The 24,800-nt window shown below is 39.9% G+C and overlaps 2 protein-coding genes and 1 non-coding gene across 3 annotated transcripts in view; all 3 read left to right on the top strand.

Moving 5' to 3' along the window:
• The window catches only part of LOC143686054 (olfactory receptor 3A2-like), a 44,662-nt gene extending 26,744 nt beyond the window's left edge, over positions 1 to 17,918 (top strand). The window contains exons 2-3 of the transcript XR_013176870.1: positions 15,899 to 15,956; positions 17,568 to 17,918. The gene's annotated coding sequence lies outside the window, so the exon portion shown is untranslated. The remainder of the gene's footprint in view (positions 1 to 15,898; positions 15,957 to 17,567) is intronic.
• Positions 8,684 to 8,754, top strand: TRNAG-GCC (transfer RNA glycine (anticodon GCC)). Its single transcript has one exon. It is a non-coding gene; the product is annotated as a tRNA-Gly (tRNA).
• Positions 17,919 to 19,689: 1,771 nt separating the features above from the next.
• On the top strand, positions 19,690 to 21,012 carry LOC143686053 (olfactory receptor 3A2-like). The gene has a single exon (XM_077163101.1). The coding sequence runs from the start codon at positions 19,796 to 19,798 to the stop codon at positions 20,741 to 20,743; it is 948 nt and encodes a 315-aa protein (XP_077019216.1). The 5' UTR covers positions 19,690 to 19,795; the 3' UTR covers positions 20,744 to 21,012.
• Positions 21,013 to 24,800: the final 3,788 nt, after the last annotated feature.

The raw sequence follows: 24,800 nt of genomic DNA, 5'->3' as shown, positions 1-24,800 counted from the left end.
AGTTGGGTGTTGTCTGACCCATCAAGCCATAAAGTTGGGCGTGCACAGCAGCACTCTATTGTAAAGTGGAAATGGTATATACGAGATAGAGCCAGAGCAGGTCCTGAAGGCACAAGTAAGTTACATGAAGAAGTGGCACAAATGCCCATGGTTTCCACTCCTGCTGCCACATTACCTTCTCTTTCCCAGACTAGAGCTATGGCCTCTTGGAGAGTTCCTTACAGTGACTTGACTGAGGAAGAGAAAACTCGGGCCTGGTTTACAGATGGTTCAGCACAATATGCAGGTACCACCCAAAAGTGGACAGCTGCAGCATTACAACCCCTTTCTGGGGTGTCCTTGAAGGACAGTGGTGAGGGGAATTCCTCCCAGTGGGCAAAACTTCGAGCAGTGCACCTGGTTGTTCATTTTGCTTGGAAGGAAAACTGGCCAGAGGTGCGTTTGTATACTGACTCATGGGCTGTTGCTAATGGTTTGGCTGGATGGTCAGGGACTTGGAAAGACCATAATTGGAAAATTGATGAGAAAGAGGTCTGGGGAAGAAGTATGTGGATAGACCTTTCTGAGTGGGCTAAAAACATGAAGATATTTGTGTCCCATGTGAATGCATACCAGAGGGTGACTTCAGCAGAGGAAGATTTTAATAATCAAGTGGATAAGATGACCCGTTCTATGGATATCAGTCAGCCTCTCTCCCCAGCAACTCCTGTTATTGCCCAATGGGCTCATGAACAAAGTGGTCATGGTGGTAGGGATGGAGGTTATGCATGGGCTCAGCAACATGGACTTCCACTCACCAAGGCTGACCTGGCTACAGCCACTGCTGAGTGCCCAATCTGCCAGCAGCAGAGACCCACACTCAGCCCCCGATATGGCACCATTCCCCGAGGTGACCAGCCAGCTACATGGTGGCAGGTTGATTACATTGGACCACTCCCTTCATGGAAGGGGCAGCGATTTGTTCTAACTGGAATAGACACATATTCTGGATATGGGTTTGCTTTCCCTGCATGCAATGCTTCTGCCAAAACTGCTATCCGTGGGCTTAAAGAATGCCTTATCCATCGTCATGGTATTCCACATAGCATTGCTTCAGATCAAGGAACACACTTCACAGCAAATGAAGTGTGGGAATGGACACATGCTCATGGAATTCTCTGGTCTTACCATGTTCCCCATCATCCAGAAGCAGCTGGATTGATAGAACGGTGGAATGGCCTTTTGAAAACTCAATTATAGTGCCAACTAGGTGGCAAAAACTTGAAAGGCTGGGGTAATGTTTTCCAGGAAGCTGTGTATGCTCTGAATCAGCGTCCACTGTATGGTGCTGTTTCTCCCATAGCCAGGATCCATGGGTCCAGGAACCAAGGGGTGGAAATAGGAGTGGTACCACTCACTATTACCCCTAGTGATCCACTAGGAAAATTTTTGCTTCCTGTCCCTGCTACCCTGAGTTCTGCTGGTCTACAGGTTTTAGTTCCAAAATGGGGTGTGCTTTCTCCAGGAGAAACAACAGTGATACCACTGAACTGGAAGTTAAGATTGCCACCTGGCCACTTTGGGCTACTTATGCCTCTGGATCAACACACCAAGAAGGGGATTACATTACTGTCTGGGGTAATTGACCCTGATTATCAGAAGGAAGTAGGACTGCAACTACATAATGGAGGTAAAGAAGAGTTTTCTTGGAATATAAGAGATCCCCTGGGGCGCCTATTAGTACTACCATGCCCTGTGATCAAAATCAATGGAAAACTGCAACAACACAATCCAGTCAGGACCACTAATGGCTCTGAGACTTCAGGAACGAAGGTTTAGGTCACCCCACCAGGCAAAGAACCACGGCCAGCTGAAGTGCTTGCTGAGGGGAAAGGGAACATGGAATGGGTAGTGGAAGAAGGTAGTGATAAATATGAACTTCGACCACGTGATCAGTTACAGAAACGAGGACTGTAATGCTGTTTTGTTTGTGTTATACTATTTAAGTTGTAAGATATCAAGTTTAAGAATGAATGTTGCCCAAGTATTTGCACCCTATTCTGGAGAGATTTAATGTGTTTCCAGTTATATGCAGGACAGTTGAGTATTGTCAGGTAAAAGAAAAAATGTGTGCTTATTTGTTTTCATTTGGAAATTAAGTATGGTCTAAGGTGATATATATATATAGGTGCCAAGTTGACAAGGGGTGGACTGTCATGGTTAGGGACAGGTGTCAACTTGGCCAAGTTGTGGTACCTGTTCATCTGATTGGGCAAGCGCTGGACTGTCTGTTGCAATGAGGACATTTCATAGGATTAGGTCATGATCCCGTCAGCTACATCCACATCTGATTCCATTTGTAATCAGGCAAAGGGGAGTGTCTTCTGCAATTAGTGATGCTAAATGCAATCATGGGAAGCCTTTTAATGAGGACTCAGAGGAGACAGGTTGCATTCCTGCTTTGGCTGGTGAGCCTCTCCTGTGGAGTTCATCCAGGCCATCCATTGGAGTCATCGGCTTCGCAGCCTGCCCTGTGGATTTTGGACTCTGCGTTCCTACGGTCATGTGAGACACTTTCATAAATTTTGTATTTGCAAGTGTTCCCTGTTGATTCTGTTTCTCTAGAGAACCTTAACTAATACAATTGGCATCTTAACTACATTAGCCTTCTTATCCATGAGCAGGGAATGTCTTTCCACATATGGAGAACTTCTTTGATTTCTTTTAGCAATGCTATGTAGTTTTCTGTGTATAAGTCCTTTACGTCCCTACTTAAGTTCATTGCTAAGTACTTGATCCTTTTAGTTGCTATCATGAATGGTCTTTTTCCTTAACTGACTACTCAGCTAGGTTATTGCTTGTGTATAGAAATGTTACTGATTTTTGCACATTAATTTTATGTCCCACTACCTTGCTGAATTTATTAGATCAAGTAACTTTGCTGTGGATTTCTCAAGATCTTCCAAGCACAGTATCATATCATCTGCAAATAATGAGATTTTTACTTTTTCTTTTCCAGTTTGGATGCCTTTTATTTCTTTGCCCTGTTTCATTGCTCTAGATAAAACTTGTAGCACAATGTTGAATAATTGTGGTGACAGTGGGCATCCTTGTCTTGTGCCTGATCTTAGGGGGAAAGCTTTCATTATCTCTCCATTTGATTTTGAGGAGTTCCATTTATCTATTTTTTTTCTTTTGTTGCTTGTGCTTTGGGTGTAAAGGTTAGAAGCTACCTCCTATTACTAAGTCTTGAAGATGTTTCCCTACATTTTCTTCTAGAAGCTTTATGGTGCTAGTTCTTACATTTAGGTGTTTGATCCACTTTGAGTTCATTTTTGTGTAAGATAGGGGTCCTCTTTCATTTTCTTGGCTATTGATATCCCTTTCTTCTATGCCCAACTATTGAAAATACTATTTTGTCCCAGTTCACAGGATTTGGAGACCTCATCAAAGATCAGTTGACCATAGATTTGGTGGTCTATTTCTGCATACTTGATTTGATTCCATTGGTCCATTCCATTGATAGGACCCCTATCTTACACAAAAATGAACTCAAAGTGGATCAATACTTTGACCAATGGAATACAGAAGAACTGGATATCAATAGCCAAGAGAATGAAAGAGGACCCCTATCTTACACAAAAATGAACTCAAAATGGATCATTTAGTACAATGCTGACTATCAGTTTTTCATATATTCCCTTTATTATATTGAGGTAGCTACCTTTGATTCCTATCTTTTGGAGTGTTTTTTTTGGAAAAGGAGGCTGAATTGTGTCGAATCCTTTTTCAGCATCAGTCAGGATGATCATGTGATTTTTCCCTTTCGATTTCTTAATGTGCAGTATTACATTAATTGATTTTCTTATGTTGAACCATCCTTGCATTCCTGGTATAAATCCCACTTGGTCATGGTGTATAATTCTTTTAATATGTTGTTGGATTTGATCTGCTAATATTTTATTGAGAATTTTTGCATCTACATTCACTAGGGAGATAGGCCTATAGTTTTCCTTTCTTATAGCATCTTTACCTGGTTTTGATATCAAAATTATATTAGCTTCATAAAATAAGTTAGGTAGAGTTCCTTTTTCCTCAATGTTTTGGAAGAGTTTGAGCGGGATTGGTGTTAGTTCTATTTGGAATGTTTGATAAAATTCCCCTGTGAAGCCATCTGGCCCTGGGCTTTTCTTTGTAGGAAGATTTGTGATGATCGATTGAATCTCTTTACTTGTGATTGGTTTGTTGAGATCTTCTAATTCTTCCTGAGTCATTGTAGCTTGTTTGTGTGTCTCCAGGAATTTGTCCATTTCATCCAAGTTGTCTAGATTGTTGGCATATAGTTGTTCACAGTATCCTCTTATGATTTATTTCTTCAGCGTCTGTGGTAACACACCCTCTTCTTATTTCTGATTTTGTTTCTTTGCACCCTCACTCTTTTTTTCTTTGTCAGTCTTGCTAGTGCCCATCAATTTGACTGATTTTCTCAAGAACCAACTTTTGGTTTCATTGATTCTTTCTGTTGTTCTTTTGTTCTCACATTCATTTAATTCTGCTTTGATCTTTGATATATATCTTCTTCTATCTGCTTTGTGGTTAGTTTGCTGTTCTTTTTCAAGTTCCTCAAGGTGTGCTGTTAAGTCCTTGATTTTTGCTCTTTCTTGTTTTTTTTAATATAGGCATTTAGGGCAATAACTTTGCTTCTCAGCACGGTCTTTGCTGCATCTCATAAGCTCTGTAACTTGTATTCGCATTTTCATTCATCTCCAGATAGCTACTGATTTCTCTAGCAATTTCTTCTTTGACCCACTGGTTTTCTAAGTGTGTGTTATTTTATTGCCATATATTTGTGAATGGTCGCATACTTTGATGGTTATTGAGATCCAGCTTCATCCCGTTGTGATTAGAGAAAGTGCTTTGAATAATTCCAATATTTCTAAATATATAAAGACCTGTTTTGTGTCCCAGCCTATTACGTGTTCTGTAGAATGTTCCATGAGTACCTGAGAAGAATGTATATCCTTGTGCTTTGGGGTGCAATGACCTATATATGTCAGTTAGGTCTAATTCATTTATCAAGTTACTTAACTTCTCTACTTCCTTGTCGATCTTCTGCCTGGTTGTTCTATCTATAGAGGAGAGTGGTGTGTTGAAGTCTCCTACTATCTTTACCTTCAGTGTTGCCAATGTTCATCTCATGTACTGTGGAGCTCCTTCATTGGGAGCAGAAACATTCATGATTGTTATATCTTCTTGGTGAATTCACCCTTTAATTAGTATATAGTGTCCTTCTTTTTCTCTTTTGATGCATTTACATTTAAGGTCCATTTCATCCATTATTAGTATAGTTACTCCTGCTTTCTTTTAGTTATAACTTGTGTGAAAATCTTTTACAACCTTTTCATTTCAATCTATTTGTATCCTTGTGTTTAAGATGAGTCTGTTGTAAGCAGCATATAACTGGATTATGTTTCTTAATCCATACTGCCAATCTGTATCTTTTCTTTGGTAAATTTAGTCCATTAACATTCAGAGTTATTACCAAAAAGGCATTTCTTGATCCCACCATCTTATCTATTTTATTTTTCAAATCTACATATGCTTTTCCCTTTTTCTCTTTGTATTCTTTCAATTACCCATAGTGGTACTCTTCAATTCTGTGCCCTCCTACAGACCTCCCTCTCCTGTCTTTTTTTTTTCCAGCTGGTAGAACTCCTTTTAGTATTTATTGTGGAGCCGATTTCTTGTTCACAAATTATTTCAGGCCCTCTTTTGTCAGTGAAAACTTGTATCCCTCCCTCAGTTTTGAAGGACAATTTGACTGGGTACAGAATTCTTTGCTGGGAGTCCTTCTCTTTCTGGATCTTGAATATATCATAACACCACCTTCTCACCCCCAGGGTGCTAGTTGAGTAGTTTGAACTCAGTCTTATTTGGTTTCCCTTGTATGTAGTAGATTGTTCTTCTCTTGCCACTTTCAGGATTTTCTGCTTCTTTCAACATTAGACAGGCTGATTAGTATGTGCCTTGGGGAAGGCCTATTTGGATTTACTCTGTTTAGAGTTCATTGGGATTCTTTGACTTGTAATTCGTATCGCTTATGAGGGTTCAGAAGCTTTCCCCCTTTATATCCTCAACTACTGTTTCTAACCCTTTACTTTTCTCTTCTTCTTCTGGGACTCAATGATACTTATATTTGTGTGCTATGTTTTTTTATGTGTGCTTTTTGCTTTTTTTGTTTGTTTTTTAAACACTTGTTCCCCCTATTATTTACTTTGTTTTAATCCATATGTTTTCTTCATCTGTTGATAAGGTTTTCACAATAACACAATCACAATGTGAAAGCTATATTATTATACAATCATCTTCAAGAACATAGCTACTGGTGCACAGCTCTACATTTTCAGTCAGTTCCCTCCAGCCACTCTCTGTTATGGCTTAATTAAAAAGGTGGTAGCTATATAATGCATAAGAATAACCTCCAGGATAACCTCTTGACTCTGTTTGGAATCTCTCAGCCATTGACATTTGATTTTGTCTCATTTTTCTTTTTCCCCTTTTGGTTGAGAAGGTTTTCTCAATCCCTTGGTGCTGAGTCCCAGCTCATTCTAGGACTTCTGTCCCACGTTGCCAGGAAGGGTCACACCCCTGGGAGTCATGATCCATATAGAGAGGGGAAGAGCAGTGAATTTGCTTGTCGTGTTGGCTGAGAGAGGCCACATCTGAGCAACAGAAGAGTTTCTCTTGGGGGTGACTCTTAGGCCTAATTTTAAGTAGGCTTAACCAACCCTTTGTGGGGTTCAGTTTCATATGAACAAACCTCAAGATTGGGGGCTCAGCCTGTTGCTTTGGTTGTTCCCACTGCTTTTGAGAATATCAATAACTCTCCATTTGGGGAAGTTGTATTTTCTCCCTTTCTCACATTCCCCCAAGGGGACTTTTGTGTGCTTCGTTTTGTCTATCATTCCCCTGAGATCCAATTCAATTTTTTCCATCTTTTTTGCCATTTGCTGTTTTGAGTCTTTGATATCAGTTATTCTGTCCTCTATAACACATATTCTTTCTTCTATCTCTTCAAATGTGGTGTTGCGTGCCTCTAGTATGTTTTATATTTGGTCAACAGAGTCTTTAATATTTTGATATCCACCCTTATTATATTCATTCTTTCGGATTCTTCTTTTTGTTCTTTTACTGTCTTCTTGATCTCCTTTGTGTCATTTGCTATCTCACTTATTTTATTAAGTAGAGTTGTATGAACATCTTTGATTAGTTGTTCCAATGTCTGTGTCTCCTCTGGTGTTTTAATTTGGCCATCAGGCAAGGCTATAACTGTCTGCATTGTGATATGTTTAGTGATCTTCTGCTCTCTACATGGCTATGCAAATGTCTTGATTGATTTACTCTGGCAGTTGATTTCTTTCAGTAGACTAAAGCCTTGTATTTGCAGGATAGTTGTAAGCTGGGAGCAGGGTACAGGTTGGGGCACTCAGTGTGGTGATTTGTCCTAGATAGGCACTGGCACAGGTTGTGGATGTTATGCTGATGGTTGTGAACATGGGCACCCAGTAGTCAGGGAGGATGTAGCCAGGTGCGGATGCACCAATGTGGGGTCATAACCCTGGTGTGCACTGGTCTAAGGCACGGGGCCCTTTGTGTGCATGCATAGAGCAGTGGCAGCAGGTTGGCATTATACCTTCATGGATTGGAGGCAGATGTGACCCAGTTGCGCAGGTCAGCACTTTCTCAGAGCTGGTAAGTGTGGCTGAGGGCCGAGTGCATGTGCTGTTCTAGGAGTGCTGTTAAATGTGGTTCCCAGAGCTGAGTCACATGATTGGGGACCCGTGCTCATGCGTGGGCCTAGGAGTGCCATAAACTCATCCACAGAGCTGGGAGCAGGGGGTGGGTGCGGAATGAAGCTGTGCAACACTATGGGTGGGGGCAGGGGTAGGCTAAGTATGGAGGTTAGTTCCTGCAGCGTTTATGCTCTGGCAACAGCCTGCAGGGAACAGGAAGGGGGAGGTAGTGCTTGGGAGGGGTGCAGGAGAGGTGGGTGGGGTGTACTTGGAGTGCGGTGTGGGGCAAGTACATGCACTGGGGACTGGTGGGGTGAGGTGCCTGGACCGCAGGGAATGGGAGAGGGTGATGGGGTTTGGGTGCATGGGGTGTGGGGTGAGTCGCTGGTCAAGGGGTTGCACTGGTGAGGGTAGTGTGCCCAAGGAAAGTGCCCTGGCTTACTTCTTAGTCCCTGGCTCCCATCCGAGCACTCTTGTGGGTTCCATTTTTCCATACCTCCCCTCCAAACTCCAGCTTTCTGCCTCTCAGTTCCTTGGTCTCTGCAACCAGGGCTGCCCTATGAGGTGCCGAAGGATCTTCCAAGTCATCCATACTCCCGAACTGCCACCTGAGTCGCCCTCCTGTCCCTTCTTTACCTTTTCCATGGAGCAGGGCTTATCTCAAGCTATTTTATTCAGCCATTTTCCTGGAAGTATGATCCATGCTCTTTAAGTCCTGCATTCTTCATGTGACAAATGAATTGGGACCTGGATAAGTTTAAGTACCAAATGCATTACACAAAGAGTTGGCATGCAGTGAAAACTCAATAAATAATCTTAATAGAGAATAAATATTCTCTAGTATCTATTTATTCTCATTATGTGTTTTGTATTACATTTACTAGGTTAAAATATAGTACAAAACAGGGTGTGCAAAGGTAGTTCAGAGGTAGAATGCTTGCCTGCCATGCAGGAGACCTGGGTTCAATTCCCAGCCTATGCACTTCCCACTTCCCACCCTCAAAAATTCAACAAACGGTATTGCAATAATGGGAGAGTCAGATGGAAAAAGAATGAAATGTGATCCCTACCATACAGCATACAGAAAAGAAAAATAATACCAAACAACCCCAATACCATTATCAACAAACTAATATCAGCATTAAGATATTACATAAGAATCAGGAAAGACCCTCAAATTCTCCAGAGGGACACTAAATGAAAGTCTAATGAATGTATTACACACATATCAAGATTCTAATTCGAAAGATTAAGTATTTCATATGCTCCTGGATGAATATCAAATTTCACCTTTTGGAAGTCAAAGTCCTAACAGAGTTTTTGAGAACAAAAATCTTTCTAAATCATAGAACAGAAAGCATGAACATAATCTAGGAAAATGTGGAAAAAGAGAATAATAACAGGGACACTTTCTTTGCCAAATATCAAGGACTATAAACCAGTGAGATGCTGGTGCCAGAATGGACGGATCCACAGACTTAGTTAGAATCTTCAGCACAGATCCAAGTACATGGAAGATTTAGTGGATGATTATGGTAGCACTTTAAGTCAGTAGGTAAATGTTATGTTATTCCATAAATGCCTCTGGAAATCTTGTCTAATGCTTTAGAGAACAAAGATCAATGTGTTGTATTTCATTGGTAATTTCTCCAATGATTAGATCTATAAGCTTGGGCCTTGGGAAATGAGTCTTGTTTACAAGGCCAGGCTCACCTTCCTCAACCTCACTCTGTTGCTTCTATCCCCTCCTTTCCCTCACTTCTTTCTCACTGCTTCTCGTGGAGGAGATAGGCTTGGGGTTTATAAACCACACACTCCTCAATCCACTCATCCAAGACCGAAATCTTAGCTCCAGTGACTCAGAGCTGTAGGGATTTCATATTCACCCTCTCCACAAGTGTCTGGGTAACACTCAGTCATTTTTACTATCTCTTCTTGATGGGAATCTTACCATCTTACCAAGAAGCTGATTCTGCTGTGAAACACTTTGACTTTGAAAAGTTCTCCTTTTCAAATAGTAAAATTCAGATAATAATGCCCAGGTGGCTATGAATGCATTCAGCTCTATTCCCAGTTCTATTATTAGATGACTCCATTTAGTTCATAGAATTGTTCAAAGGACTCAGTTTCCCCTCTTTTCAAATATGACAATAACGTGGCCTCTTCTGGTCCAATAATGGAATGGTCAGAGCTGACTGGGCACTATCACCCAGTCATCCCAACCAGTCATTGTGTATAAATTGCATTTATCCCACTGATGAAGTCCTTTCACTCAATCTCTACTACCTCATCTTCCCCTTCTTTGGGAATAGCCCATACTCTCAACAGTTCTCATCAAAATCCACTCAGCTCCACTCCTGCCCATGGGTCTGCTTTCCTATCTCCCATCCTCTCTTTTTGTTTTGTTCTTGTAATATTTACTGATGGCATCATGCGCAGTGCTGGGAATGCTACCAGAGCAAGATGGACATTTTGTTCTCTCCTCATGGCTTGCAGACTAGAAATGGAGAGAAAAAAATAACCAAGGAATTAATCATAAACAGTTACCCCAAAGAAACTTTAAACTCACACAGAGAATTATTGGGGTGTTGGGTATGGAAATTCTTTAGTTTGGTTGATCGGGAAATGTCTTTCTGAGAAAGAGACATTTGAGACATTTAAGCTGTAATGAAAAGGCTGAGAGGGTGTCATCTATTCAGAGAGTTGAGGCAAGAGCAGCATCTCAATGGTGAAAGAAAGAAACAGCATCTTCAATGGCCCCGGTGTGGGAAATGAGCTTACTGTTTCCAAGGACTGAAAGAGAGCAAGGGCCTGTCTTTAGTGAGCAAGGCTGTGTGTTAACATATTGAGGGCATGTAGGGACAAGTTAAGACATGGTTAGGCCTCCTGGTTTTCTTCACAATACAATGAGAGTCATTGAAGAATTTTAAGCGTGGTATGGTGTTCATTTTGTGTGAATGTAAGTCCTCTGGTAGCTTTAAGGAGCACAGCTTGGAGACAGACAGGAACAGAAGTAGGGATGGTCTCTCCAGTGGAGAGGGTACCCTGAACTAAGATGGTCACAGAAGAGATACAGAATACCCAGCTACACCTACAGACAAATTCATGAAACACAATGTTGGGTTGGATCCTGTGGATAAAGGAAAGGGTAAAATAAAATATGTCTATTTCTGACTTAGGTAACTTGGGATGGGGACTTAATGGAGTAATATAGGAAAGAGTTTGAGCTCCTGAGAAATGAGCAGAGGTTGGCAATCGGGTATTTGGAATCATGAGTCTTGGGTCAGAAGAGATGTCTTGAATGGGGTATATATTTGGAAGACATTGGCATATTCTAGATATCTAAAGCCACGGAGACAGGTGATATTACAGAGCAAGGAGAGAAGAAAGGAAAGAAAATGATGCAGAATCAAGGGCTGAAGAACCAGGAATGCCAACATGGCACTCCAGTAGAAGAAGAAAAATCAGCAAAGGAGGTGGGAAGGAGTGGCCAGAGAAAGGAAGGAAAGCCAGAGCCATTTGCTGTCATGTATGGGAAATCAGTATTGGGGATTTAAGACGGGATTTTAACAGACCGTTTAGGAAACAACAGGAGTCTCGGAATATGCTATTAATTATAATAGTTTACTTTTTTATATTCACATGAACACATCAATTCAAATAATGACAGTTTCATCACTTCCATAAAGATCTTTGCACCAATTTGTTTTTCTTATTCTTAGAGGACTATTCAGAATCTCTAAGCTTAATTGTTTACTTCCCTTGTTCCTTCCCAATCCTTCCCTTTCCTTAGGGGACTAATTTCTGAGTCCCCCAGGGATAAACATTATTGATGATATTCCTATGACAGAGAAGATAACAGCTTATGTCCCCCGTCGTTTTGTTTTTTTTATTTAATAGAGCTCCTTACTTGCCTCACCATTACAAAACTGGATCTGCTAGCTCCCCTTCTTTCCTAAAGAAGATCTCACTGGCTTCTATGCCCATTGCAGGGGGAGTCATCTTTTAGGTATTTTTTCTGCTCTTAAAAACAGAGGAGGGCTTTCCATGGCCAGCACCTCCAACCCGACTCCACACATGGTGCAACTGGTGTTCTGAGAGGAGAAAAAGGAGTGAGTGGAAGGGCTGGGACTAAAACTAGAGGTCCTGGCCCATTTTCTGGGCCCTTTGCCCATTCCCCTCCTTCTTGGATGAAACCTGCTCTCTCCTCGGTGAGTATGAGGGACTCAGTAGTGCAGGGCCCTATGGGGACCCAACCCATCAGGCATCTCAGAACATTCATTCCAGTCAGAATTTTCTGTTGAATCTTTTCATCTTCCTAAGAATAAAGGGCCTAGTTGGAATTCAAGAGTAAGGAGAGCATGAGACTCGTGACGGACCCCTGAGGGTGGCAATGCTGGGGGAGCTCCTCAGTGAAGGGTGTCATGCCATCAAAACAATGGGAGTGGCAGCCCCTGCAGCAACTTTGCGCTGTCATCCTGCCCCTAGATTTAGAAGGCTGGCCCAAATCCCAACACAAAGAAAGTCATTCTTGATAACTCCATTTACACTGAGCCCTCTTCCTCTGAAACCCTATGGACATTTTAAACATCCATTTATTTATATGAAAAATATTGTGTACCTGCAATTACAAAGTAAGTTATTATGATAAGGATTGGTATTGAAAAACCGAGTGAGACATTCTGTCTTCGAATTGGGTACCGGGAAATTGGGGAAAGATGCTCTACAGAGAAGTGACTGTGCTAGCAGGTAAACAGAGGTAAGTTCCATACAATAATAATTTCTAGTGAGAATTGAGGAGACAGAGACTTCATTAATTAAGAATTCAGTTTCCAGTGTTTCATCATCTTGAAATTATAGAGGCATATGAAACAGGAGGAAATCGCTCACAGGTAGGGAAAACAGCATAAATAAGAAGGTAGAAAAAGCATAGGGGTGCAATCTATCGGCTTCTTCTAAGAAGGGAGAAAAAGGGAAATAGTCATTCTTTAATGTAAGGTTTTTAACCACCGCTATCCACTCATTGATTTATCTAATGGTAAAGTGTTTATCAATTGCTAATTTCATCAATGATTGATGATGAAGGCATTAGGAAGGTTATTCCCCACCCCCCACTCTAAATTCTCAATGCGTTTGGATTTTAAGGCTGTCTTAGGGATCGCACATACAACTTGTCACACATGTGGAGTTCCCTCTGAAGCTTCTCAGCTGCCTGCACACATGCCATGAGACCCATTAAAGAGGCTGGTGATGGAGGTGCCCTCAGATTGGATGCGTCCTTCTGCAGGAATGGAGGTGCCAATGAGATGAACGTTCCCCACTTGAAATGTGGGAGTGAATGTAGTTACTGCCTTGGAAGCAAGCCTAGCTGGAGGGGGCTTTATAGAAGGGGAATAAATAACCTGGAAGGGATGGTTGCTTTCCTTTTTTTCTATAATGAGAAAGGCAATGAAGAGGGCAGGAAGATGCCATCAACAGGGTTTCTGAGGTGCGAAGAAGCCAAAGGTACTCTATCCTGGCTGGACATTAGATTCACGTGTGGAACATTAATGAAGCATCCATGCCCAGGTGACACACAAACACAATCAAATCAGAATTTTGCTGATAAGGGCTGAGCATCAGTATTTTCATCTTAGGGCATCTCAGGTCATCCCAATAATCAATCTAAAAGAGGATCAGGAATTGCAGTTGAAAATATTGACCACCAGAGCTGTGCAAGATATCTTTATGCCAATGCTCTTTTTGTCATTTTCCAAATTATTGTCTTTTCCCCTTCAGGTTTATCAACAAACAAAAATGAGAAAGGCCTTATCTTAAAAATGAAGGAATGCCACGAAAGGGACAGTAGTGGTGGTGGCTGGAAGAGCCCCATCAATGGGGTTTGAGTGATTCATTGGAATCACCTGCAGAGCTTTCCTTTAAAACTGCTGGTGCCTGGCTCCCACCCTCAGAGGTTCTGGTGGAATTGGCCTGGGATTGGAGCCCAGGCATCAGGACTTTAAAGCTCCCAGAAAATTTAATGTTCATCCCAGGTTGAGACCCACTGTGACAGGGTATAGAAGAGAAATGAGTGGCCAGCTGATTTCCAGTCTTTGGATAGACAGAGAAGCATAAGCTAAGGAAGGAGTATTTTGTAAGTAGCTTCAGGATTTTAAAAGCCATGAGACCCATATGAGCTGTTCCTTGACAATTGTTGGCAGCAATGGTTCAGAGACCTGGCACATACTCCGTGACCAGAGAATAGACCAAAATCACCTGAGGGAATCAGAAGAAAGGCACTTGCAGGCTGGCCAGGGAAGATCTGGTCACAGGAAAAGGAGTGTGAAAGACCAGGAGTAAAAATGGGAAGGGGCAGCTGCTGACGTGATTCAGGACCCGCCCAAGCTTTTTCATGATACAGACTTCTGTGGTTCACAAGCAAGAACTTAGCGATTCTCGGGGACATCGTCATGGCGAGGATGGAAATGGTTCAGCCGTTGATAAAATGTACAGTTACTGGTTACTATACAAGTAAGATTGGTAAATTGGAAAGATAAGACAATTCAAAAGAAAAAATTAAAAATCATTATGTGACTAGCACGCTCTGAAAATCACAAGTAATATCTTGACCTTTACTTTTTCTCTGTGTGTGTGTGTGTGTGTGTGTGTGTGTGTGCAAATAAAGAAAGTATCACATCCTCTTTTGCATAGCATTTTACAGGAATTTACCTGTTTTATAAAGTTACTTTGGTTAATGTTGGGGTTTTTTTGTTTGTTTTTTTTTTCAACATGGGCAGTCACCGGGAAGCGAACCCGGGTCCTCTGGCACCGCAGGCAAGTATTGCTGCCTGCTGAGCCACCATGGCCCGCCCATGTTGGGGTTTTTTTTATTTCATTTTCTAGCTAATTATAGTGACCATATAAGAAAACTACATATCATCGCATATTTACTTTTTATTTTGCAATTTTCCAGTACTCAGATATTTTAAAGAATTTTTCCAGGTCCTTTACCATGTAAATTATTTATTATTTCAAATATATATTTTACTGTTTCTAATATCTAAACTTTTAGTTCATTTCTAATTAATTAAAGAGATTAGAATTTTCAGAAAAATGTTCATTATTGGTTATAATGTATATGCTTCTCTCATCCTTAACTTTAGTGGGAATCCTCTATTGTTTTCCTGTAATATATGGTGCTGGCTTTGGAGCAGAGTTAGTTTTATTTTTAACATGTTACATATGCATCTATTCCTATTTTACTATGAGTTTTCTAGAATCAAATGATATTGAATATGATCAATGTCTTTTTAGCATCTTTGGAAAGTATCATAAAACTTCTTTAGATTCATCATAAAATATATTAACAAGCATACTAATATTGTACTATCCTTACATTATTGCAATAAATCCCAATAGGTATGAAGAATTATTTTTGTAATGTATAACTGAGATAGATTTGTTAATATTCAGGATTTTATTTTGACCTTTTAAGTGACAATGTATTTTTCTCTTTTTTTTGATCTAGATATACATACTTTGTAAAAAGAATTTGGAAGTTTTCTTATTTTATATTCATGAATATTTAGTCAGCATTGCCAATTTCCTTGTATTTCTGGACATGGTGCTTTTTATGTGTAGGATGGGAAACTGGAGCATAATTCTTTCTCTACTTTTTTTCTGATAGTCTCTTTAGGTTTTCTAAGTGCTCTAGAATAATTTAGTAAATGATAGTTTCGTAGACAATTGTCCACTTCATTGCATAGAATTAAAAAGTAGAATTTTATAATTTCTCAATTTCCTATAGTGGTATGATTATTTTCCCCGATCACTTATTACTTTGCATATTTAGACAAAATTCCTTTTTATTCATGATAAGGTCACTTAGGTAAACATTCACCAATTTCGTTTGACCCCAAAGGACCTGCTCTTGATTGTGTTTATTACTGTTTTTGTTTTCTATTTTATTACTAAGTACACTCTCGGAGTTCCTTACATTTACTTTGTTTTCTTATTCTAACTTTCTGAATTGGTTAATCCTTTTAATTTCTTTATTTTTTTACATTAGCATGAACATGAATTTTCCCCTCAGGACAATTTTGATACACCCTCAACTCTAATATTTAGTGACTTACCTTTTTTTTCAGTTTCGATCACCATTTTTGGCCCAAGAGTCCATTAAGAAAGCATTTTGAGGATTGCTTGGTGAGTGCCTTTTTCTGATTAATTTTTGTTTTCCTCAGGCATTCATAGGAAATATGGTTTGTATTAAATCATCATTTAAAAAAATTATTGAATGTATTTATGGCTTAAGATTTCATGAATGGTTGTTTTACTTCCATGGACAATGCAAAAGAAGGCAAACTTGCTGTTTTCAATTTACAGAGTCTACTTCATTATTATGTTATCTATATCTTCTATATAGTCTTATTTTTTGTCCCTTCTGTCTGTATGCTGACAATATAGTAAATTAATATCTGACAAATATTTTACTGGATATTTCTTTTAACACCTTGTAGATTTTGCTTTATGGCTATTGACAGCATGTAATTTGGTACATAAATATTCGTAACAGTTAACTTTTCATCTTGCTTTATACCCTTTATAAAATGTCCCACTCTCTCCTATTTAAATTTTTATCCTAAATTTTATTATCTGATGTTAAAATTACAGTGTGTTTATTTTTGTTTATGTTGCTGGGTGTGTATTGTCCATTATGTTTCAATCTTTCTAAATTATTTTGTTTAAATGTGCTCTACAAACAGCATAGAGTTGGATTTTGCTTGTAAACCCACCATGAAATTCTTTTTCTATTAATTGGTTAATTTGGCTTATTTAAATTTATTTTTATAATAGGTAAGCCTGGTTATTGTTTTCTTATATTATTTAATTTTATATTTTCTTTTATACTTAAAAGAACTTTTGTTATGTTCTGTATTTCCCTTGTTTATTTTACATATCTGTCCTTTGTTTTATTACATTCAAAATGCATAACAACTAGTTTGACATGTATACTGATCACTCAGGACATTTGACTGAACAACTGAAGATATCAGCTATAAAAACCCTGTACAGCTACTCTGGGTTCATCCTTGACTATAACTTCTTACACTATATTTCATCCATTCTAAGATGCATATCATTTCACACTTAAGACTTGAAGGATTCCAATGAAGAGTGCTGAATCCTGGCCTGGATCACACTCTCTTTCCCTAAAGACTTTCTAAGTGTTACTCTGATTTCTTCTAGTGTGAATGTTTCTATAGAGAAATGAGACACCAGACATTCTGTTTTTCTGTTTGAAGTGACTTGACCATTCCACCAAACTTCTCAAAGGGTATGTTCTTTTAGAAATTCGAAACTTTGTTAGGATCTACCTCAGCACGGACCTCCATCCACATTTCCATGCACATGCTGTACTTTCTCAATATTTAGAAGCCAATCTTCCTTTAATTTTGAAAAAATTTCCTGAAGTGGATCTTCAGATAGGTGTTCTGGTCGATTATTGAGGGTTTCTTTGTGAGGAATTCCAAAAAGGCATGTGTTAGACTTTGTTTGCCTGTCCTTTATTTCAGTATTTTCCAATAATATAAGTTACAAAGTGAGTCATGTATATAGCTTTTAATTTTCTAGTAGTCACATTATGAAAAGTAAGAGAAGTATGCAAAGTTAATTTTAACATTATATTTTATTTACTCTGATACATTCAAAAGATTCTCATGCCGTTACGTAATTGATAAGAAGCAATTAATAAGATATGCTACATTCTTGTTTTATGCTGCATTCCCAAATCTGGTGTGCATTTTCTATTTACAGAAAATCTAAATTTGGATTACATCAATTCCAGTGCTCAGGAGCCATGTGTGGATAGTGGCTGCTCTACTGGACAAGAAAGTATCATATATGTATTTTTTCCTTACTTCCCTATCTCAAACTTGGTCTCTATATCTCTATGTCTACTCCCTTGTGTAGCTGCCAGATTTGTTTCTTTAATATTGATTTCTCAGTCACTTTTCTAACACTTTTATTGTAATAACATACATAAAAGCCAAATTTTCCTATATAATTTCTGCATGTGTACAATTCAAGTGATATTATTGCATGTGAAAGGCTGTATTAGCATCATCGACATCCACTATCCTAACATTTTCATCATGTCAAACAGACACTCGGCACCTGAGTTCTGTCAGCTCAGATTGCATTGCTTCTGATACTTTGAAACTCTTCCCTGAAGTCTTGTATCTTTCCTTTCTGCTCTTGTTGTATAAAGGAGAATGCTTTATTACATGTTTTAAGTATACAGTAATTTTTTTTCCAAAATTTTCAGCTATTCAATGGCACCGTTTTTTCCCCTCAGTGGTGGGAAACTGCCATTTCTTTCTTTTCACACCCACTCCTACATATATTTCTTGAGTATCTTTGAATAGATCTTGTGATAAGTGTAGGTCTTTCTGAAGCCTACATGAGGTGAAAGGTCTCAAGGTCAGTCTTTTCATGAGAGGTTTTTTCTGAGAAAGCAGCATGCCCTATGATGCCTGGTTGATTGTGAGCCCCTTTAACCTTTACGTCTCTAAAGTCAATGCTGATTGCTGAGGAACAACTGTCAGTGCCGTCTCCTTGCTTATGCAGCAGCATCTACAGACTCCAAAAACAGCTCATCTGGGTAATTTTATTCAGCCCTGATTCCTCTATGTTGAGGATGCAAACCGAACACAGAGAAAACCATGCACTAACCAATGCACTCAATTCCTATTTTCATGAGCAAGTTTGTTCTTGTTTTGGTTTTTTAATTTGGGCAAACAAATCCACAACAGTCATTAAAGTCATACTTCTGTGGACCTACCTAACTACTCCAGACCTTGCACTTCACTGCCTCAGCTAAGCCCTCATCACTCTTTCTCTTCTGATCACTCAGGACATTTGACTGAACAATTGAAGATATCAGCTATAAAAACCCTGTACAGCTACTCTGGGTTAGAGTTCGGGCCCCAACAACTGTTTCTCATCCTCTAATTCCAGTCTATTCTATGCAAGGAATGACATTATTCTTAATGAAGCTCCAACCCGGCTAATTCCATGAGTATATAGATAATATGAGTAGATAGAGAGTCGTCTTCCACATGGTCTAGTGGTTAAAGAATAGGGAAACACTGATACATTTTTATCAGGAGTTTGATGTAAAAGACTTCAGTTTGGCCCTCTGAATTTCTGCCTGCTCATCTGAAACCTTCCTTGAGGCATTGGCCGATCTACCATGCCTGAGTCAAGAGCAATTGGAAGGTAAGAAACTGTGCAATGCAGAAACCCAACTGCAGCCAGGAGGAAGCAACTCTCAGGCCATGCCACCAACTTTTAAGGTCATAACAGGCCAAAAGGAGAAAAAACATTTTAAATTTAAGTGATATAAAATGTCCCATATAAAGACTTGAATAACAGCAAGAAAATCAGCAACTTATTAAACAAGGCACTTGAGTTTTTTCTTGCATATGTCCCTCACCTTGAGGAGAGATACATGGCTCATCTTTCTGATATCTGTATAGGGAACGACCTCTCTGATACTTGGCATACCTTTCATTGATCTTCGTTATTTCAAGAAGGTTGGAAACCTAAGTTATGCTTTAAATGGCTTTCTAGTTCTGTGCACATATGATCAACAATTCTATTTTGAAATCAGCTCATTGGTTTGGGGTGACCCCTCAGAGGGAAATGGAGTAATGCTACTTTAATCTTTCTGCATTCAAAGAGTAAGTTTCCTTTTTTCTTAATGTATTTTCCCAAACATTCTGGCCTTTTCAGCTAATAGAGGATGGCAGGCACAAGGTGTCAGTGGCATGGGAAGCTGCTGCTGAAAGCAAGGTAAAGGCATCAAGGTGATGGAGGAGGCTGAGGGTGAGTTAAGGCCTGGGGAGTGGGATAATCTTCACCTGAACAACTGGGAATTTACCATGGGGCTTTGCCGAGAGAGGGCTTAAAACAAATACTTTGAATAAGTGAGTTGAGTGGGCGGATGTTTCCCCTCTTGGGAAATTTTCTTACAGTAACTCATGGAGCCACAAGCTAGGACCAACAGGACAACAGTGACTGACTTCATTCTTGTGGGATTAGTGGAAACAGAAGAGCTGCAATCTGTGGTCTTTGTCATCTTCCTCTTTGCCTACATGGTCACAGTTGGGGGCAACCTCAGCATCCTGGCGGCCATCTTGGTGGAGCCCAAACTACACACCCCCATGTACTTCTTTCTTGGGAATCTATCAGTACTGGATGCTGGATGTATCACCGTCACTGTCCCTTCAATGTTGGGCCGACTCCTGTCCCACAAGCGTAGAATCTCCTATAATGCCTGCATCTCACAACTCTTCTTCTTTCACCTTCTAGCAGGGATGGACTGCTTCCTGTTGACAGCCATGGCCTATGACCGATTCCTGGCCATTTGCCGGCCCCTCACCTACAGCACCCACATGAGCCAGGAAGTCCAGAGCACATTGGTTGCCATGTGCTGGGCTTGTGCTCTCGCCAATGCACTGACACACACTATTGCCCTAAATGCCCTCAAGTTCTGTGGTCCCAATGAGGTCAATCATTTCTACTGTGACCTCCCACAGCTCTTCCAGCTTTCCTGCTCCAGCACCAAACTCAATGAGCTGCTCCTCTTTGGCATGGGTTTCATAATGACAGGCACCCCTGTGGTCCTCATCATCACCTCCTACATCCATGTAGCAGCTGCAGTTCTTCAAATGCGCTCCGTGGAGGGCAGGAAAAAGGCTTTCTCTACGTGTGCCTCCCCCCTCACTGTCGTTTTCCTACTCTACGGAACAGGTATCTTCAACTACATGCGTATGGGTTCAGAGGAGGCTTCAGATAAAGATAAAGTGGTTGGAATTTTCAACACTGTTATCAACCCCATGCTGAACCCACTCATCTACAGCCTCCGAAATCCTGATGTGCAGGGTGCCCTGTTCCGGGTTCTTGTAGGGAGGCGTCCATGGAGATGAGAGGTGGTGGACTTTCTTCTTTCCTACTTTTCTTACTAACAAATATGTCATGAGGACAGAGACCAGTAAAATTGGTTCATAGCCACCAGTCTATCTTTTTTGTAGAATATGTGGCTTAAGTATTGGCCCTATAAGCAAAGGTCTACCTAGTTCAAATGTTCTTTCTTTCTTTAAATAAAATTTATAGAATTACTTCTGTGATTTGGACACCCTTCTAGTGCATTGGCTACAGGGCTGTGAATAAAACAGACAATGGTCTCTGCAGTCATACCTTTATAATTTAAAGGCAGAAGTTAATACAAACTCTTGGCAAAAAGGAAAATGTACTGTATTTTGATTGTGCCAGTAGTTATATTAAAATATATATTTGCCAAAACTGATCAAACTATATGCTTTTAATGGGTGCTATTTATTGTATGCAAATCCTGCCTAATAAAACTGATTTAAAAGATTATGTTTTGCTAAGTTATACAGTCCAAGACTTTATCTTTTATTTCTCCTTCTGATATACCTGCTCCTTAGCCTTCCTCTTTCAACCATACTCACACTCATCCTTTTTCAAGGTACTTAAAATATTGTGCTAACATCAGATAGTATTGTGCTATCCATTTCTGAATCTACACTATCAATTCTGTCCTCCTTCATCAGCAAATGCCCAATCTCTATCCTCCGTCTATCTCCTGAACACCTGCGTTCTCAACTTCAACTGTCAGAGTTTGCTCATTAATATTAGTTCATATTAGTGAGACCGTGCAGTATTTGTCCTTTTGTTTCTGGCTAATTTCACTCAACATAATGTCCTCAAGTTTCATCCAGGTTGTTGCATGCTTCATGACTTTACTGTGTCTTACCACTGCATAATATCTCATCATATGTATACACAACAGTTTGTTTAGCCACTCATCTGCTGATGGACATTTGGGCTGTTTCCATCTCATGGAAATCATGAATAATGCCTATCACGGTCAGGTTCATGTGTCAACTTGGCCAGGTAGTGGTGCCTGGATGTCTGGTCAGGCAAGCACTGGCCTATTACTATAAGGACTTTTCATAGACTTATATCATGCTCACATTGGGTACATCCACAGCTGATTGCATTTGTAATCAGCTAAGGATAGTGTCTTCTGCAATGAGTGATGCTTAATCTACTCACCAGAAGGCTTTTAAGGAGGATTCAGAAGCGACGGTCACTCTTCCTGCTTCAGCCAGCCAGCCTCTCCTCTGGAGTTTGTGCAGACACTTCAAGGGAGCCACCAGCTTCACAGCCTGCCCTACGGATTCTGGACTCTTCCATTCTCACGGTTGTCTAGCCAGCTTTTCCTCAGAGGTTTGTTGAGGACCCTCATCAGAGTTGCCAGCTTGCGGCCTGCCCTACAGTCCTTGGACTCTACAGTCCCATGGTTACGTGAAACACTCTTTAAAGTTTTATACCTATGGATAGCTCCTGCTGATTCTGTTTCTCTAGAGAACCCTAGGTAATATAGTGCCCTACAAACATTGGTGTGTAAATGTCTGTTTGTGTCCTTGCCTTCAGTTCCTCTGAATATGTACCTAGTAACGGGATTGCTAGATCATATGGCAATTCTATTCATTGACTCACAATTTTGGAGGGCAGAACCCAAAATCACAGTATTTCAGTCCATGAATGCTCCAATGTCTGCAGTGTCCTGGAGGTGGTTTCAGGCAGTTCATCTCCCTGTCATGTGGAAATCTGTCTCATGTGGTTTCTGTTTCTGTGTCCAAATTTCCCTATAAGGACTCCAATCCTACCAGATTCAGACCCATCCTGTTTCACTTTATCCTCATTTTAACAGGCTGTTCAAAGATTCCATTTTCAATCGCGTTCACACCTATGGGACAAGGTATTAGGACTTGGACATGTTGTTTTGTGAGCTATGATTCCATCCACCAAGCATACATATAGAATAAAACTATAAGAAAAGAAGTAAAGGATAAACATGAAATTTAGGGTCTTAGTTATTCCTGAAAAGGAGAAACACCCGGGAAGTTGCATTTGTTATGCTAGATGATAGATATATAGTATTTATTTTAGGAATCCTTAAACTTTATGAAATTTATATATAGTGGCAATGGAAAAATTTATATCACATTTAAAATGTGATGATTTGATAAAATATGACAATCACAATGAACAGAGTAAGGAATATAAATATATGCGTAGACAGATACAGATATAGATATATATGATATAGATTCAGGCAGGGAAAGACAAACAGCAAAAAATGTAAAAATAAAATATGAACGAGAACAATTTTAAATGCACAATAACCTACTGTTATATATATGCACATTGCTCGCAAATACTAGGAAAAAATGCAACCTCACTCCATCAGAGCATATCAAATTGAAATAGCAATGGGACATGTATAGGTCATGATTTTTTACGCATAAGATGAACAAAAAATTATTAAAATGATAACATAAAGTATTGTTGAGGACAAGGGGAAATGGGCCCTCTTCTAGATAGCCTTGATGTAGTTAAAGCAATAGCAGAGGGGTGCTTGAAGTTGGAATTCTGGGGCTGAAAACCAGAGGCAAGGGATGCACAGGTAGTACAATGGTAAAATTCTCACGTGCCATGCAAAAGACCGAAGTTTGATTCTGGTCCATGCATTAAAAAAAAATTCAACAAATGGTTCTGTGGTAACAGGATATTCACATGGAAAAGACTGAAATGTGACCCACTCTGCATAGCATAACAAACAATAACAAACAGGCAAGTATTCAACATCCGCTTAAAGTCAAACTGTGATGTAACACCTGAAATCCAAAGACCGTCCCTGTCTTGGCCAGCATTTCTCCTCTCTCTTTCAGACTGCTTATCACAATTGTTTTACACTTATATTGCAGTCTGGAGTGGGTGGTGCAGCCACAGGGTCCACTGTGGAGATTGCTTTCAATGAGCTCAACTCATCTAGATTTTTCTGCTAAAGACATGACAAGAGCTTAGGCTTCAGATCTCTTAACAAGCCCGTGGAAGAAAAGCCTGCATGCCCTTCAGGAGCAACAGCTTATCACAATAGACCAGAGCTCAGAAGGCCAAATTCAGCACTATTAACATACAGAATTTTAAGAAAATATGTACTTATAGGAATACAGAGTATAGAGAAGGGAGCATGGCCCCACGTGCCACACCCCCTCTGTTGACCTCCTCTGCCCAAGGCAGGGTGCTCCACCAGTCTGGGAGTCCCCCCTTTTGGGTGGATGTGGAGAAAGTGGCTCCTTGTGGACCAGGCTTGGGCTTCCTGGGACCCCTGACATCCCACCAGGCAAGAATTAGACACTTATAGCAGCAGCCCCCGCCTCTAACCAGTTCTCCCTCTTCTAGTGCCTTCCCCAGTTACGATGATGGAGGGGTGTCTTGTTTCTCACATGCATGGCCCACCTGAGGTCAACGTTTCAGAAGCTGGATATTATTTTTATTGGTTATACATTCCAAGTTTTTTAGACATCAGAAATCTAACCCCACTCTGTTTTACGGACAATGATAACTACCAAAATGTTGTGTGTTGAAAAGTTGGCTGAGTGTCCTCTCCTAGATCTCACAAGGGAAATCATCACAGACAAGACAAAACCAAGCACTGGATTCCCTCTTGGTGAAAGAGTAGATTTGTATAAACTTTTTGGAGAGTAATTTGAGTAAAATTTATCAAAGCCTCTGAAAACAAAGACTTTTGACCCAGCAATTTGCATTAGAAGTTTGCTCTAGGAACTAATCATACAAATGAACATAGATATACAAACAGATACATTTACTGCCATCTTGTATACAACGGGAAAAACAGAAAACATCTTATTATTCAATAATAGGATATTACTTACATAAATATTGACATGTTCATTAAATTGAATTCAGAAACACTTTACAGGCATGACAATATTATAGCTGAATATTTATTAACACGTAAAGATGATAGTATTATTTAACGATCAAGCAAGTTTCAAAACAATTTGAATTCATGTTTGAAAAGTATATTAGCAGAGCCTATGTACTTCCCAAAAGCAAACAAGCAACCAAAGAAAGAAAGAAAAAACA

The sequence above is a fragment of the Tamandua tetradactyla genome, chromosome 6 (assembly GCF_023851605.1).
Source record: "Tamandua tetradactyla isolate mTamTet1 chromosome 6, mTamTet1.pri, whole genome shotgun sequence".
Lineage (NCBI taxonomy): Eukaryota > Metazoa > Chordata > Mammalia > Pilosa > Myrmecophagidae > Tamandua > Tamandua tetradactyla.
The sequence above is the reverse complement of the archived record's forward strand: the minus strand, read 5'-3'. Positions and strand labels throughout refer to the sequence as shown.

Bases quoted from the DNA above. Each gene is read 5' to 3' on its own strand.
- LOC143686053 (XM_077163101.1), top strand. From the start codon at position 19,796: ATGGAGCCACAAGCTAGGACCAACAGGACAACAGTGACTGACTTCATT.